We start from the raw sequence: 19,321 nt of genomic DNA on the forward strand, positions 1-19,321 counted from the left end.
TTTGTTAATGGAAGTAATTGAAAAGTTGATAAAATTGCTGCTCTATATGAATCATGAAAGTTTAATTTTGACTTGAGTGTCCCTTTAAGGGATGGAAAATAATGAATTCCATTTGCAATAAAATATATATTTAAAAAAAAAGTCTTTGTGCTATTCTGTATCCTTTTAGTGCTGTGCAGTTGGCTGTCATCCAAAGGTTGTGACTTTTTTTTTTTAGTCTATTGTGAATTCCGGCCTTGAATAAGACATAAAGTCGGAAAATTCAGAAGCAGATAATCAGACAGACTCGGCCTTGTATTGACTGAAAGGCGGTTTCCACTTTGCAAGACATAATAGAACAGTTAGCTCATTTTATTTGCAGACGAGGGCGTCAAGTGGAGAAGAAATAATAGATATGGAGAGAGATGAGATATTAAACAGATAGAACAAATTAGCAACTGGTAGCAAAAACAGAGATGACAATGGGAATACTTGAGAGCGCAATTGGATAATAGAGAAATAAGACTTTAAGAGACAGAGTGCTATAAAAATTTCTTCCCTTTTAGTATGTTCACAATAATTAATTTTACCTTCTGCAGTGTTTTCAATTTTTTTACATACAGATGATTTACCTTTATTTTGACATTTAAAAAAAATGTGTCCTTCCGGCCCTTACCTGCATCCTACTGGCCCTTACCTGCATGCTGCGTCCTACTGGCCCTTACCTGCATGCTGCGTCCTACTGGCCCTTACCTGCATGCTGCATCCTACTGGCCCTTACCTGCATGCTGCGTCCTACTTGTCCTTACCTGCATTCTGCGTTCTACCGGCCGTTACCTGCATCCTGTGATCTACAGGCCATTACCTGCATGCTGCGTCCTACCGGCCCCTTACCTGCATGCTGCATCCTACTGGCGTTACCTGCATCCTACCTGCCGTTACCTGCATCCTGTGCTCTACCGGCCATTACCTGCATGCTGCGTCCTACCGGCCCTTACCTGCATGCTGCGCCCTACTGGCCATTACCTGCATCCTACCGGCCCTTACCTGCATGCTGTGTCCTACCTGCCGTTACCTGCTTGCTGCGTCCCTATTGGCCCATTACCTGCATCCTGTGCTCTACAGGCCGTTACCTGCATGCTGCGTCCTATCGGCTATTATCTGCCTTGCTGGCCTCCTACCTGGCCATTACCTGCAATCCTACCGGTCGTTACCTGCATGCTGCGTCCCTACCGGCCATTACCTGCGTCCTACTGGCCGTTACCTGCTTCCCATGTCCTACCGGCCCTTACCTGCATCCTGTGCTCTACCGGCCATTACCTGCATGCTGTGTCCTATCTGCCCGTTACCTGCTTGCTGCGTCCTATCGGCCCGTTAACCTGCATCCTGTGCTCTACAGCCGTTACCTGCATGATGCGTCCTATCGGCCATTATCTGCTTGCTGCCTCCTACCGGCCGTTACCTGCATCCTACCGGCCATTACCTGCATGCTGCGTCCTACCGGCCGTTACCTGCTTGCTGCGTCCTACCCGCCGTTACCTGCATCCTGTGCTCTATAGGCCGTTATCTGCATGCTGCTTCCTACCGGACCTTACCTGCATGCTGCGTCCTACCGGCCGTTACCTGCAATGCTGCGTCCTACAGGCCATTACCGGCTTTCTGAGTCCCTACCGCCCGTTACCGGCTTCCTGTGTCTTACCCGGCCGTTACCTGCATGCTGCGTCCTACAGGCCATTACCTGCATGCTGAGCTCCTACCGGCCCTTACCTGCTTTCTGAGTTCCTACCAGTCATTACCTGCATGCTGCGTCCTACCGGCCCTTACCTGCATACAAATTAATGCTGACTATTACTTTTTTATTATATCATGTCAGCTATTCCTGGATACTGAGACCTTTATTGAGTTCAAAATGCCTAAAATTTAGAAAATAATCTTAGGGTTATGGAAATATTCTGTGGTAGAAAACAAAACGTAATCCACCATAGAAAATAATAATAATCATGTTTGAAACATTCACTCACTCACCCTTATTTGCAATATACACAAAACACCACTTCATTCTGCTTCCTTGTTGATATATTGCTCGCTCCAGAGAAATAAGAAAAAGAAACCACACAGAATTTATGAATACTGATTTATTGACAGAATAAAAACAAAATGAGGGCTGTGTTTTGTTTTTTTGGCTTGTGCATATAAGATTTGTTTCCCCCTAACCTCAGTTTACAACTCTGAGACTGCAGTCACAAGTAGATGAGCCTATCATTGTTCTTATAACAATTTAGCATTATCTTCCCATAATCCCTCACTTCATTCCATTCCCTTTTTTCAAACAACAGCCCTTACTTGGCGATGAGAAAACAAAACAAATAAGAATAAAAAAATCACCTCCCTATAAAAGTGACAAGCTGTACGATACAGCAGTGATGAGTATGACCTGATAATGAACATGAAGCACTGCAGACTGTATAATGATGATAAGTATCTATACAACAATAATGAAAACGCCACAATATATAATTGTTCTTACTATTGTTAACCTGATAATGAAAATGCTGCACTGAATAATGATACTATCTACACGGATATGATCACGCTGCACTGTATAATGATCATGAGTATCTATACACTGATAATGATCACGCTGCACTGTATAATGATCATGAGTATCTATACACTGATAATGATCACACTGTACTGTATAATGCTGATGAGTATCTATACACTGATAATGATCACACTGCACTGTATAATGATGATGAATATCTATACACTGATAATGATCACACTGCACTGTATAATGATGATGAGTATCTATACACTGATAATGATCACACTGCACTGTATAATGATCATGAGTATCTATGCACAGATAATGATCACACTGCACTTTATAATGATGAGGAGTATCTATACACTGATAATGATCACGCTGCACTGTATAATGATCATGAGTATCTATACACTGATAATGATCACACTGCACTGTATGATGATGAGTATCTATATACTGATAATGAACACGCTGCACTGTATAATGATGATGAGTATCTATATGCTGATAATGAACATACTGCACTGTATAATGATGTGAGTATCTATACACTGATAATGATCACACTGCACTGTATAATGATGTGAGTATCTATACACTGATAATGAACACGCTGCACTGTATAATGATGATGAGTATCTATACACTGATAATGATCACACTGCACTGTATAATGATGATGAGTATCTATACACTGATAATAAACACACTGCACTGTATAATGATAATGACTATCTATACACTGATAATGATCACACTGCACTGTATAATGATGATGAGTATCTATATACTGATAATGAACACACTGCACTGTATAATGATGATGAGTATCTATGCACTGATAATGATCACACTGTACTGTATAATGATGATGAGTATCTATACACTGATAATGATCACACTGCACTGTATAATGATGATGAGTAGCTATACACTGACAATGATCACATTGTACTGTATAATGATGATGAGTATCTATACACTGATAATGAGCACACTGCACTTTATAATGATGATGAGTATCTATACACTGACAATGATCACATTGTACTGTATAATGATGATGAGTATCTATACACTGATAATGAGCACACTGCACTGTATAATGATGAATAGTATCTATACACGGATAATGAACACACTGCACTGTATAATGATGATGAGTATCTATACACTGATAATGATCACACTGCACTGTATAATGATGATGAGTATCTATACACTGATAATGATCACACTGCACTGTAAAATGATGATGAGTATCTATACACTGATAATAAACATGCTGCACTATACAATGATGATGAATATCTATACACTGATAATGATCACACTGCACTGTATAATGATGATGAGTATCGATACACTGATAATGATCACACTGCACTGTATAATGATGATGAGCAACTATACACTGATAATGATCACACTGCACTGTATAATGATGATGAGTATCTATACACTGATAATGATCACACTGCACTGTATAATGATGATGAGTATCGATACACTGATAATGATCACACTGCACTGTATAATGATGATGAGCAACTATACACTGATAATGATCACACTGCACTGTATAATGATGTGAGTATCTATATACTGATAATGAACACACTGCACTGTATAATGATGATGAGTATCTATGCACTGATAATGATCACACTGTACTGTATAATGATGATGAGTATCTATACACTGATAATGATCACACTGCACTGTATAATGATGATGAGTATCTATACACTGATAATGAGCACACTGCACTGTATAATGATGAATAGTATCTATACACGGATAATGAACACACTGCACTGTATAATGATGATGAGTATCTATACACTGATAATGATCACACTGCACTGTATAATGATGATGAGTAGCTATACACTGATAATGATCACACTGCACTGTATAATGATGATGAGTATCTATACACTGATAATGATCACACTGCACTGTATAATGATGATGAGTATCTATACACTGATAATGATCACACTGCACTGTATAATGATGTGAGTATCTATACACTGATAATGATCACACTGCATTGTATAATGATGTGAGTATCTATACACTGATAATGAACACACTGCACTGTATAATAATGATGAGTATCTATACATTGATAATGATCACACTGCACTGTATAATGATGTGAGTATCTATACACTGATAATGATCACACTGCACTGTATAATGATGATAAGTATCTATACACTGATAATGATCACACTGCACTGTATAATGATGGTGAGTATCTATATGCTGATAATGATCACACTGCACTGTATAATGATGATGAGTATCTATACACTGATAATGATCACACTGCACTGTATAATGATCATGAGTATCTATACACTGATAATGATCACACTGCACTGTATAATGATCATGAGTATCTATACACTGATAATGATCACACTGCACTGTATGATGATGAGTATCTATACACTGATAATGATCACACTGCACTGTATAATGATCATGAGTATCTATACACTGATAATGAACACGCTGCACTGTATAATGATCATGAGTATCTATACACTGATAATGATCACACTGCACTGTATGATGATGAGTATCTATACACTGATAATGATCACACTGCACTGTATAATGATGAGTATCTATACACTGATAATGATCACACTGCACTGTATAATGATGAGTATCTATACACTGATAATGAATCACACTGCACTGAATAATGATCATGAGTATCTATACACTGATAATGATCACACTGCACTGAATAATGATAATAAGTATCTATACACTGATAATGAGCACACTGCACTGTATAATGATGATGAGTATCTATACACTGATAATAATCACACTGCACTGTATAATGATGATGAGTATCTATACACTGATAATGAACACACTGCACTGAATAATGATCATGAGTATCTATACACTGATAATGATCACACTGCACTGAATAATGATCATGAGTATCTATACACTGATAATGATCACACTGCACTGTATAATGATAATGAGTATCTATACACTGATAATGAGCACACTGCACTGTGTAATGATGATGAGTATCTATACACTGATAATGATCACGCTGCACTATATAATGATAAATAGTATCTATACACTGATAACGATCACACTGCACTGTATAATGATGATGAGTATCTATACACTGATAACGATCACACTGCACTGTATAATGATGATGAGTATCTATACACTGATAATGATCACACTGCACTGTATAATGATGATGAGTATCTATACACTGATAATGATCACACTGCACTGTATAATGATGATGAGTATCTATACACTGATAATGATCATACTGTACTGTATAATGATAATGAGTATCTATACACTGATGAGCATACTTCGCTGTTTAATGATGAGTATCTATACACTGATAATAAACATGCTGCACTGTATAATGATGATGAGTATCTATACACTGATAATGAGCACACTGCACTGTATAATTATTATGAGTATCTGTACACTGATAATGACCACACTGCACTGTATAATGCTGATGAATATCTATACACTGATAATGATCACACTGCACTGTATAATTATGATGAGTATATGTACACTGATAATGAACACACTGCACTATATAATGATGATGAGTACCTATACACTGATAATGATCACACTGCACTGTATAATGATGAGTATCTATACACTGATAATGATCACACTGCACTGTATAATGATGATGAGTATCTATACACTGATAATGAACACGCTGCACTGTATAATGATCACACTACACTGTATAATGATGATGAGTCGCTATACACTGATAATGATCACACTGCACTGTATAATGATGAGTATCTATACACTGATAATGATCACACTGCACTGTATAATGATGATGAGTATCTATACACTGATAATGATCACACTGCACTGTATAATGATGATGAGTATCTATACACTGATAATGATCACACTGCACTGTATAATGATGATAAGTATCTATACACTAATAATGATCACACTGCACTGTATAATGATGATGAGTATCTATACACTGATAATGAGCACAGTGCACTGTATAATGATGATGAGTATCTATACACTGATAATGAACATGCTGCACTGTATAATGATGGTGAATATCTATACACTGATAATAAACATGCTGCACTGTATAATAATGAGTATCTATACACTGAGAATGAACACGCTGCACTGTATAATGATGATTAGTATCTATACACTGATGAGCACACTGCACTGTATAATGATGATGAGTATCTATACATTCATAATGATCACACTGCATTGTATAATGATGATGAGTATCTATACACTGATAATGAGCACATTGCACTGTATAATAATGATGAGCATCTATACATTGATAATGACCACACTGCACTGTATAATGATGATAAATACCTATACACGGATATGAACACACTGCACTGTATAATGATGATGAGTATCTATACACTGATAATGAGCACACTGCACTGTATAATGATGATGAGTATCTATACACTGATAATGAGCACACTGCACTGTATAAAGATGATGAGTATCTATACACTGATAATGAGCACACTGCACTGTATAATGATGATGAGTATCTATACACTGATAATGAACACGTTGCACTGTATAATGATGATGAGTTTCTATACATTGATAATGAACATACTGCGCTGTATAATAATGATGAGTATCTATACACTGATAATGAGCACACTGCACTGTATAATGATGATGAGTATCTATACACTGAGAATGAACACGCTGCACTGTATAATGATGATGAGTATCTATACACTGATAATAAACATGCTGCACTGTATACTGATAATAAGTATCTATACACTGATAATAAACATGCTGCACTGTATACTGATATCTATACACTGACAATCAACACAGTTCATTGTATAAAAATGTGACTATCTATACACTTTGAATTATCATGTTGTAATGTATAATGACGCTGTACATCTATTCACTGATAATGAAAGTGCTGCACAGAAGGCATTTATGCTGTGGTGTATAAAGATGCAGAGTATCTGTACAATGATGAAAAATACACACTTTAACTGTATAGGTCATACTCATACCTGGTATATCAGACAGCAAACACAGTTTAAGGGGCTTTGACATCCATTTTCAAAATATTAATCCCCCCATAAGATACAGATATAAAACACACACAAATATTAAAATATTTAAAATAAGTGCAAAACACAGTGCATTGTTGAAGCAAATATGCCCCGTCTGGGCTATGATGATTTCTTATCTGTCCTTGCAGATAAGAACTCAAGTTCCAGAAACATTCGCTAGTAAGAAATATGGCAACATATATACACAAATTTTTTTGTAGTAAAAAAAACACCTTTTGTGGGGGGAAAAAAAATGTTTCTTTCATAAAAGCAAAAACATTGTCCACTTCAGAAAATTACAGGGAGTGCCAACCCTGGTGAATATTTTTGTTGTTGTTTTTTTTTTCCTCCTAACACAAATTTCTTTACAAAATTAAAATTATTAAAAAGTATATTAAAAAAAATCCAAATGAGTTGTAGATAAAATACTCACTGGTAATACTAATTGGTTCAACCAGTATTAAGACTTAGTTTGAACCAGTATGCCCTTTTGTTCAGTGGCGCTTTGTAACAAGCACTGGCGAATAAGTTTACCAGAGTATTAACTAGTTTACCAGTACCTTTAACTAGTTCAGCAAGAAACTGATTAGTTTTACCAACATTGTTAACTAGCTAAGAGATAAGTAACAATAACTAGTTTCATTTTAAATACACCAGTATGTATTACTTGTTTAGTTGCTAATAAATTAAGGAAAATAACGATATTGAGAATTAGTTTAGTGGTTGGTCACTGTTAAATCTAACTACAGCTAGTTACAGTATAGATTACTATTAGACCAGATATCCATAGGAACATTTTGCATATTGTTGTGCAACAAAAAGCCAATTGTGTGCTATTTTACTACCTCATACATCGTTATTAGTTTTTGTGTTTTTATTTCTCAAATACAATCAATTTCTTCAACTCTCTCACTAGCTAGTTTTTGTGTGTATAAAAAGACTAGTTAACTGTTACTATTTACACTAATAAAATGAACTAGCTTCAGAGATAACTATCTATATTAACTAGCTCAACTGTTTGAGTATGAACCCTAACCAGTTCTACTGGTAAAACTAACCAGTTCCAGTGATACTCATCACTACTGACAATTGTAAACTTAATCCAGTTCAAGAAGTAACCACTACTGGTTAACATTGTAGAATTAACCATTATACCTGATAATGTTTACTTGTTCCACTACTGTAATTAACTAGCCACCATTTCTAGTTCAGAATGTGATCACCGCTGGATTCACAATGGAAACCATAAACAAGGTGCTGGATTGAGAGTATTAACTGTTGTCACTTAATAAGTGACTAGTTGTACAGGTGACTGGTGCTTGGTACCCAAAGGACTTTGTGATGACCTCTCAGCGCTTACAAGACTCATCTGCAATGACAAAAAGTAGGACAGTTATATAGGAGGGGGAAGTGGGCAGATTTTAGGAGGAGGTAACAGAAATCGAAGAAAAAGAAGTGAATGATATAGAAACCAAAAAAAACTATTAAAGGGACATAAAACAGTATGAACTAACATAAGTTTCTAAATATATAATGCAGCCAAAGCCTACCTGCAAAATGGTTTCTGTTTTAACCACAATGAACCCCTTTAATTCATAGGCTTGTTTGCAGCAAACCCCCCCTGGGCATTTCTATATATAGAAGGTGCTATCCAGGCCATAGCTTTGGCAGAATGCACCCGTGCACATGCACAGTAGGGGCAGAGTCACATGGCACCTAACTAAAGCAGTGCACAGTATAATGTGGAGGCTTTCACAAAGCATGTGACATTATCCCCATGGAAACAAGCAAGCCTCTTGGCAACCAAAAATAGCAGTACCTGCTGTCCCCCCTCAACCCCCCATTATTTGCATAAGTAATTATCCTCACATGCACACTTTGTTATATGATAGCAAAAGATTTGGACTAGAACACTGATAAGGGGGGTGGAGCAAGCTACACTTGGCAACACTAAAGTGTAAGTAAATTTGTAGATTTTTGGAAATTTTATTAAAATACTTTTTTTCCCCCACACTTACTTTTTTACTTTAAAATGTTTATGGCACTTTAAAGGATAATGAAACGCAATGTTTTTATTTCATTATACAGCTAGAGCATAGAATTTTTTTTAAGAAAAAGCAAATGAATTTGTTTTCATAGTATTCTTTGTTGTAGCTAAAAAGAAAAGAGAGAGGCACTCAACTGAGAATGAACGTCAAAAATGTATTTGTTTTAAGTGTTAATAGAAAGTACACACCCAATACTGCTGTATGTGTTATAGGTTAAATTGAAATAGCTTTATTTACAAAATTTTCCAGACCAAAAATAAATTTTTAAAGGGAAAGTGTACTGTAAATATTTATCCCCTATAATATGTTCCCAATTAACCATTTTACCTTTTGGCGTGTAATACCTTTTAATTTTGTCATTTGAAATAGCGGCTTTTGCCCTTTGAAACCACCTAAACTGAAAAATTCAATACTGCATTATCGGCTATAGAAAACTTATGTAAACAAGAATCAGCAGAAGAAACCACATTTCCCAAAGATGAGTGGGAGAGATGGGTACTAAAATGTTTATTTTTAATTGCTCAAAGTATTGGCATTTGTGTATACAGACAAACATAAGATAAATAAACCTTTGTGTATAGATAAAATAATACGATTATGATGTTTTCTCTCCCTGCAAGCTCAGTCAGTTTGACTAGGTGGTGGTTTCTATAATCAAAAACAACTATTTAAATAAACCTAAAGGAGTAATTTCCCATTAATGTTATACTATGAAGCTAGTAAAACGAGTAATTGGAAACACCTTAAAGGGGAAACCAATTTTACAGAACACTGTCCCTTTAAATTTTGCTCTTTCATATGAATGATAGATACATGTTGAGTACAGTGTTCTTTTAAATTAAAAGTATTAGGAACTGCAACTAATAGGTATCTATAGCTTACTGGCTCACAGAGACAACCAAAAAATTTGGTTTATTCAGCACACGAAAATCAGTTAAAAAAAAATATTGTTTAAATACACTAAGCAGAGATTTTTTTTATTTTTTATTAGTACAACATCCCTTTAAAGGGACACTCAAATAATAATAATAAAAAAAAAAAAACTTTTATGATTGAGAAAGAGCAGCAGTTTTAAGACACTTTCCAATTTAATTCCATTATTACATTTTGCACAGTCTTTTTATATTCACACTTTCTGGGAATCAAGATCCTACTGAGCATGTGCACAAGCTCACAGGGTATACGTATACTGGTCTGTAATTGGCGGATGTCTGTCACATGGAAGGTGGAGCGGAAAATGGGAGAAAAATAAATTAATGTATTTTTTATCATGTACTTGTTAATTATGTAATTATTCTGCATTTATTGGTTCTTTAAAGCAGGGGTCAGCAACCTTGGGCCCCCAGATGTTTTGGAACGACATGATGCTGAGAGACACTCTTTAGGCTGTCTGAGCATCATGGGAAATGTAGTTCCAACACATCTGCTTTAAAGCAAGAGAAAATGCGCCATACTCACCTACAATCAGTGCTTTCCTCCTCATGATACTCCCCAGGAGAGCGCTTTCCTCCTCTTCATCCTCTTCAGGTTGAGCAGAAGGCACAGTGGCTTCTGGTTCTTCCGGAGGTCCAAACTCTAACAGGAGGGAACTTTCAGAGGGGTATTCATAGGTGCACTCTAGCTCCGACTCAGGAAATGAGATGTTCATCTGCAGACAGAGGGCACAAAAACAGTAAGGACATTACACAAAGATACAAGGCAATGGTCACTTGTAGGTAAAGCAGGGGCCGACACACTTGTCACAGATTTAAAGGGATGTGAAAGACAACATTAAAGGGACATTTAACCAATACATTTCATGCACCTCCCACTAATCATGGGAACGGCCATTTTGGAACCTAGGTTACACTGCAGGTATCTGAAAGAGAGCTACTGTGTATGTGCACTGAAATGCAGATACATTTCAACATAGCAGCACCCATGATTAGAGGGAGGCGGAGAATAACCTTAATATTACATTTATTAAATATATTAAAGGGACACAAAACCCCAAAATTGTCTTTCATGATTCGGATAGAACATGCAATTCTAAACAACTTTCCAATTTACTTCTATTATAAGATTTACGTCATTCTCTCTGAATCATTTGTCGAAGGAGCAACATTGCACGACTTGGAGATAGCTGAACACATCAGGTGAGCCAACGGCAAGAGGAATATAAGCACAAATAATCCCCATACAAAATAAATGTTTTAGAACTCATTTTGTTAGCTAAATGTGTTATATTGAAATCCAGGGACACACACCTTGATAAACCTCTTAAAATGTTTATCTGGTGTTTTATGCTATAACCAGTTAGGGGCATTTATAAACAATCATCAGCACTGATCCTGCAAAGGCTGTGTAGCATGTTACAGGGTCTGATAAAATGCAGTGGGGACCTTTATAAGATGAGTGTTAGTGAGAAAATATAAAAATTAAAAATATAAAAGCAAACACCACTCTCTAGGGGGAGTGGGACCCCCCCCCCCCCCCCATCATTTTAAGTTTTTTAAAATTACAGAAATGGCAGGCATAATAAATATTTAAAAAGTATAGTAATGTGCTTCTAGTATGTGAAATGAAATGTTATAAAGCTCTGTGATGTTCCAGCAGGAAAGGGTTAAAGAATCTTGCCATTCTCTGTGTGTGCTGCTGGCGAGGAAATCGTCCGGAGTTGGTCTCTAGTAGGGAAGTGGTTATAAGTGGAACCCCATACTCAGCAGCTGCTTGACATGGGTGGGGATAAAAAAGGGAAATATCATTTTTTTTTTATTTAGTTCTCATAGAAAAGAGAAGCAAAAACTACTGCTCGGATGGTGTATTGTTTGGCAGAGGACTTGGCATGCAAGGGGTTAAGGAGTGTCTGGCCTGAGGGGGTTAAGCATGAGAGTCTGGCCTGAGGGGGCTAAGGAGGAGAGTCTGGCCTGAGGGGGCTAAGGAGGAGAGTCTGGCCTGAGGGGGCTAAGGAGGAGAGTCTGGCCTGAGGGGGCTAAGGAGGAGAGTCTGGTCTGAGGGGATTAAGCATGAGAGTCTGACCTGAGGGAGTTAAGGAGGAGAGTCTGGCCTGAGGGGGCTAAGGAGGAGAGTCTGGCCTGAGGGGGTTAAGGAGGAGAGTCTGGCCTGAGGGGGCTAAGGAGGAGAGTCTGGCCTGAGGGGGTTAAGCATGAGAGTCTGGCCTGAGGGGGCTAAGGAGGAGAGTCTGGCCTGAGGGGGCTAAGGAGGAGAGTCTGGCCTGAGGGGGCTAAGGAGGAGAGTCTGGCCTGAGGGGGCTAAGGAGGAGAGTCTGACCTGAGGGAGTTAAGGAGGAGAGTCTGGCCTGAGGGGGCTAAGGAGGAGAGTCTGACCTGAGGGAGTTAAGGAGGAGAGTCTGGCCTGAGGGGGCTAAGGAGGAGAGTCTGGCCTGAGGGAGTTAAGGAGGAGAGTCTGGCCTGAGGGGGCTAAGGAGGAGAGTCTGACCTGAGGGAGTTAAGGAGGAGAGTCTGGCCTGAGGGGGCTAAGGAGGAGAGTCTGACCTGAGGGAGTTAAGGAGGAGAGTCTGACCTGAGGGGGCTAAGGAGGAGAGTCTGGCCTGAGGGGGCTAAGGAGGAGAGTCTGACCTGAGGGAGTTAAGGAGGAGAGTCTGGCCTGAGGGGGCTAAGGAGGAGAGTCTGACCTGAGGGAGTTAAGGAGGAGAGTCTGACCTGAGGGAGTTAAGGAGGAGAGTCTGACCTGAGGGAGTTAAGGAGGAGAGTCTGGCCTGAGGGAGTTAAGAAGGAGAGTCTGACCTGAGGGAGTTAAGGAGGAGAGTCTGGCCTGAGGGGATTAAGCATGAGAGTCTGACCTGAGGGGTTAAGGAGGAGAGTCTGACCTGAGGGAGTTAAGGAGGAGAGTGTGGCCTGAGGGGGTTAAGCATGAGAGTCTGGCCTGAGGGGGTTAAGCATGAGAGTCTGGCCTGAGGGGGTTAAGCATGAGAGTCTGGCCTGAGGGGGTTAAGCATGAGAGTCTGGCCTGAGGGGGCTAGGGGAGGAGAGTCTGGCCTGAGGGGGTTAAGCATGAGAGTCTGGCCTGAGGGGGTTAAGCATGAGAGTCTGGCCTGAGGGGGTTAAGCATGAGAGTCTGGCCTGAGGGGGCTAAGGAGGAGAGTCTGGCCTGAGGGGGCTAAGGAGGAGAGTCTGACCTGAGGGAGTTAAGGAGGAGAGTCTGGCCTGAGGGGGCTAAGGAGGAGAGTCTGGCCTGAGGGGGCTAAGGAGGAGAGTCTGGCCTGAGGGGGCTAAGGAGGAGAGTCTGGCCTGAGGGGGCTAAGGAGGAGAGTCTGGCCTGAGGGGGCTAAGGAGGAGAGTCTGGCCTGAGGGGGCTAAGGAGGAGAGTCTGGCCTGAGGGGGCTAAGGAGGAGAGTCTGGCCTGAGGGGGCTAAGGAGGAGAGTCTGGCCTGAGGGGGCTAAGGAGGAGAATCTGGCCTGAGGGGGCTAAGGAGGAGAGTCTGGCCTGAGGGAGTTAAGAAGGAGAGTCTGGCCTGAGGGGGCTAAGGAGGAGAGTCTGGCCTGAGGGGGCTAAGGAGGAGAGCCTGGCCTGAGGGGATTAAGCATGAGAGTCTGACCTGAGGGGGTTAAGGAGGAGAGTCTGGCCTGAGGGGGCTAAGGAGGAGAGTCTGGCCTGAGGGGGCTAAGGAGGAGAGTCTGGCCTGAGGGGGCTAAGGAGGAGAGTCTGGCCTGAGGGGGTTAAGGAGGAGAATCTGGCCTGAGGGGGCTAAGGAGGAGAGTCTGGCCTGAGGGGGTTAAGGAGGAGAGTCTGGCCTGAGGGGGCTAAGGAGGAGAGTCTGGCCTGAGGGGGTTAAGGAGGAGAATCTGGCCTGAGGGGGCTAAGGAGGAGAGTCTGGCCTGAGGGGGTTAAGGAGGAGAGTGTGGCCTGAGGGGGTTAAGGAGGAGAGTGTGGCCTGAGGGGATTAAGCATGAGAGTCTGGCCTGAGGGGGTTAAGGAGGAGAGTCTGGCCTGAGGGGGCTAAGGAGGAGAGTCTGGCCTGAGGGGGCTAAGGAGGAGAGTCTGGCCTGAGGGGGCTAAGGAGGAGAGTCTGGCCTGAGGGAGTTAAGGAGGAGAGTCTGGCCTGAGGGGGCTAAGGAGGAGAGTCTGGCCTGAGGGGGTTAAGGAGTAGAGTCTGGCCTGAGGGGGTTAAGGAGGAGAGTCTGGCCTGAGGGGGTTGAGGGGGTTAAGGAGGACAGTCTTGCCTGAGGGGGTTAAGAAGGAGAGCCTGGACCGAGGGGGTTAAGGATGAGAGTCTGGCCTGAAGGGGTTAATCATAGGGTAGCCACATTGGCCATGTTTTGCTGGACACTTATGAGTTACACATACTGCAGTTTTGCTTATTTTTTTATAATATTGTGCTGATTGTCAGACTCCTAACCAAGCCCCAGAGTGTCAGCTGTAGACTGAAGTCTACAGATTCCTGCTTTCTCTTGTTTGTATAATGGGTCTTTTCATATGCAGGGAAGGAGAGAGTATCTGCCCCTTTCAGTGGGTGTCCCAGCCTAATCTCATCAACAGTGCTAAAATAAGAGCTTCTAAGTACGTTTTTAAACTGTTTTATACTGGATTTTTATATCGGTATCTGTGCATATTATTCTTTATAGTAGTGTCTATTACATGCAGTTATATGAAAACTGGTGTATACTGTCCCTTTAAGCATGAGAGTCTGGCCTGAGGGGGTTAAGGCAGAAAATCCCTTCTAATCTTAATTAGTTGGGCCTTTAACAAGATTTCGTCATCCAGGGTCATGGGAGTGGCTGTGGGGAAGCAGCGGGCAGCTGTGCTCTCTAGTATATTAGGGGTGGGGGAGAGTAAAATAAGCTGGGGCATAAGGAGAGAGAGAGAGAGAGAGAGAGCAGAGAAAAAGGAAATGACACAAGATAAAGAGGCAATAATGTATTCAAAGCCCAGATTAACCCAAGAATATTATGTAGATGTATTTTTAAAATTACATTAGTTTACAAATTGAAGCTATAAGTGTAAAGATTTAATTTATTTAAAAGAACAGTGTAATTTAAAAATGTTAATGTGTTTATAATGAGCTATAACAGCTGCAGAGCATAAAATGTATGGGACATTGATAATTTACATTTATTTTTATATATGAAATAGTTATCTCTGGTAATTCAAACCACAGCAATGGGTTGATCTTGCAGAGAGAGCCCCTCTCTCTATATTTACACAAAATCCATATGGTCTTATCTTAAAGGGCCACTGTAAGTAAATATTTTCTATGCTTGTTACTAACTAACAACCCCAAATACGCTTTTTATCAATAGCATTTCATTAACATATCTCTACCGTATATCAGAAATCTTGTCTGCAAATTTAATTGTTTTCCAAACCCACTCAGTGGGTATCCTTTGCTCTGTACCAATCCGTTTACAATACCTAGGTTTCAAAATGGCGCTTTAAACACAAAGTTATTGGTTTAAGTATTTTGAACATGCAGTGCTGAAAATAGTGGGCAGGATAACGTGACATCATCGGTGAATAAAAGATATAACTTTTAGAACGTTATGAAACTTCGTTTTGGAGAAAAACATAATTTATGCTTACCTGATACATTTATTTCTCTTGTAGTGTATTCAGTCCACGGATCATCCATTACTTATGGGATATATTCCCTTCCCAACAGGAAGTTGCAAGAGGATCACCCAAGCAGAGCTGCTATATAGCTCCTCCCCTCACATGTCATATCCAGTCATTCGACCGAACACAAGACAAGAAAGGAGAAACCATAGGGTGCAGTGGTGACTGGAGTTTTAATTAAAATTTAGATCTGCCTCAAAAGAGACAGGCGGGCCGTGGACTGAATACACTACAAGAGAAATAAATTTATCAGGTAAGCATAAATTATGTTTTCTCTTGTTAAGTGTGTTCAGCTCCACGGGTCATCCATTACTTATGGGATATCCAATACCAAAGCTAAAGTAACACGGATGATGGGAGGGGACAAGGCAGGAAAGTTAAACGGAAGGACCACTGCCTGTAGAAACCTTTCTCCCAAAAACAGCCTCCCGAAGAAGCAAAAAGTGTCAAATTTGTAAAATTTTGAAAAGGTATGAAGCGAAGACCCAAGTGCAGGCCTTGCAAATCTGTTCAACAGAGGCCTCTTTCTTAAAGGCCCAGGTGGGAAGCCACAGCTCTAGTGGAATGAGCTTGTAATTCTTTCAGGAGGCTGCTGTCCAGCCAGTCTCATAGGCTAAAGCGTATTATGCTACGAAGCCAAAAGGAGAGAGAGGTAGCCGAAGCTTTTTGACCTCTCCTCTGTCCAGAATAAACGACAAACAGGGAAGACGTTTGACGAAAATCTTTAGTTGCCTGTAAATAGAACTTCAGGGCACGGACTACGTCCAGATTATGCAAAGTAGTTTCCTTCTTTGAAGAAGGGTTAGAACATAATGAAGAACAACAATCTCTTGATTGGATATTCCTGTTAGAAACTACCTTAGGTAAGAACCCAGGTTTAGTACGCAGAACTACCTTTGTCTGAATGAAAAAGTCAGATAAGGAGAATCACAATGCAAGGCAGATAACTCAGAGACTCTTCCGAGCCGAGGAAATAGCCATCAAAAACAGAACTTTCCAAGATAACAGCTTTGATATCAATGGAATGAAGGGTTCAAATGGAACACCTTGAAGAACGTTTAAGAACTAAGTTTAAGCTCCACGGCGGAGCAACAGTCTTAAACACAGGCTTAATCCTAGCCAAAGCCTGACAAAAAGCGCTGAACGTCTGGAACTTCTGCCAGACGTTTGTGTAGAAAGAATTAGACAGAGCAGAAATCTGTCCCCTTTAAACGAACTAGCAGATAAGCCCTTTACTAAACCCTCTTGTAGAAAAGACAATATCCTAGGAATCCTACTTTACTCCATGAGTAACTCTTGGATTCGCACCAATATAAATATTTACGCCATATCTTATGGTAAATCTTTCTGGTAACAGGCTTCCGAGCCTGTATTAAGGTATCAATAACCGACTCCGAGAAGCCACGCTTTGATAGGATCAAGCGTTCAATCTCCATGCAGTCAGCCTCAGAGAAATTAGATTTGGATGGATGAAAGGACCCTGAATTAGAAGGTCTTCCTCTGAGGCAGAGGACCATGGTGGACAAGACGAAATTGCCCACTAGGTCTGCATTACCAGGTCCTGCGTGGCCACGCAGGCGCTATCAGAATCACTGATGCTCTCTCCTGTTTGATCTTGGCAATCAGCTCGAGGGGTAGCAGTGGAAATGGTGGAAACACATAAGCCATGTTGAAAACCCAAGGGGCTGCTAGAGCATCTATCAGCGCCGCTCCCGGGTCCCTAGACCTGGATCCGTAACAAGAAAGCTTGACGTTCTGGGCGAGACGCCATGAGATCCAGTTCTGGTTTGCCCCAACGATGAATTAGTTGAGCGAAGACCTCCGGATGAAGTTCCACTCACTCCCCGGATTAAAGTCTGGCGACTTAGAAAGTCCGCCTCCCAGTTCTCCACGCCTGGGATGTAGATCACTGACTGGTGGCAAGAGTGAGGAACTCTGCCCAGCGAATTATCTTGAGACTTCTAACATCGCTAGGGAACTACCTGGTTCCCCCTTGATGGTTGATGTAAGGCCACAGTCGTGATGTTGTCCGACTGACAATCTGATGAACCTTCAGTGTTGCTAACTGAGGCCAAGCTAGAAGAGCATTGAATATTGCTCTCAACTCCAGAATATTTATTGGGAGGAGTTTCTCCTCCTGAGTCCACAATCCCTGAGCCTTCAGGGAGTTTCCAGACTGCGCCCCAACCTAGAAGGCTGCATCTGTTGTTACAATCGTCCAATCTGGCCTGCGAAAGGTCATCCCCTTGGACAGATGGACCCGAGAAAGCCACCAGAGAAGATAATCTCTGGTCTCTTGATCCAGATTTAGTAGAGGGGACAAATCTGAGTAATCCCCATTCCACTGACTTAGCATGCATAATTGCAGTGGTCTGAGATGCAGGCGCGCAAATGGTACTACTGTCCATTGCCGCTACATTAAGCCGATTACTTCCATGCACTGAGCTACTGACGGGCGTGGAATGGAATGAAGGACACGGCAAGCATTTAGAAGCTTTGATAACCTGGACTCCGTCAGGTAAATCTTCATCTCTATAGAATCTATAAGAGTCCCCAGGAAGGGAAATCTTGTGAATGGTAATAGAGAACTCTTTTCCACGTTCACCTTCCACCCATGCGACCTCAGAAATGCCAGAACTATCTCTGTATGAGACTTGGCAATTTGAAAACTTGGACGCTTGTATCAGAACGTCGTCTAGGTACGGAGCCACCGCTATGGCCTCGCGGTCTTAGCACCGCCAGAAGTGAGCCCAGAACCTTTGTAAAATTCTCGGGGCCGTAGCTAACCCCGAAGGGAAGAGCTACAAACTGGTAAGGCCTGTCTAGAAAGGCAAAATCTTAGGTACCGATAATGATCTTTGTGAATCGGTATGTGAAGGTAGGCATCCTTTAAGTCTACTGTGGTCATGAATTGACCCTCTTGGATCATGGTAGGATGGTTCGAATAGTTTCCATTTTGAATGATGGAACTCTTAGGAATTTGTTTAAGATTTTTAGGTCCAATGTTGGGCTGAAGGTTCCCT

At 40.8% G+C, this 19,321-nt stretch overlaps 1 protein-coding gene across 1 annotated transcript in view; it reads right to left on the reverse strand.

Annotated features, from left to right (window-relative positions):
* Positions 1-2,099: 2,099 nt before the first annotated feature.
* PPP1R18 (protein phosphatase 1 regulatory subunit 18) overlaps positions 2,100-19,321 on the reverse strand; it is a 47,392-nt gene continuing 30,170 nt past the window's right edge. Inside the window, exons 3-4 of the mRNA XM_053722054.1 lie at positions 11,184-11,373; positions 2,100-9,046 (exon numbers count right to left, since the gene is read on the reverse strand). Of these exons, the coding sequence (XP_053578029.1) occupies positions 9,027-9,046; positions 11,184-11,373 (210 nt within the window). The 3' untranslated portion in view covers positions 2,100-9,026. The remainder of the gene's footprint in view (positions 9,047-11,183; positions 11,374-19,321) is intronic.

Source organism: Bombina bombina, chromosome 7 (assembly GCF_027579735.1).
Source record: "Bombina bombina isolate aBomBom1 chromosome 7, aBomBom1.pri, whole genome shotgun sequence".
Taxonomy (NCBI): domain Eukaryota; kingdom Metazoa; phylum Chordata; class Amphibia; order Anura; family Bombinatoridae; genus Bombina; species Bombina bombina.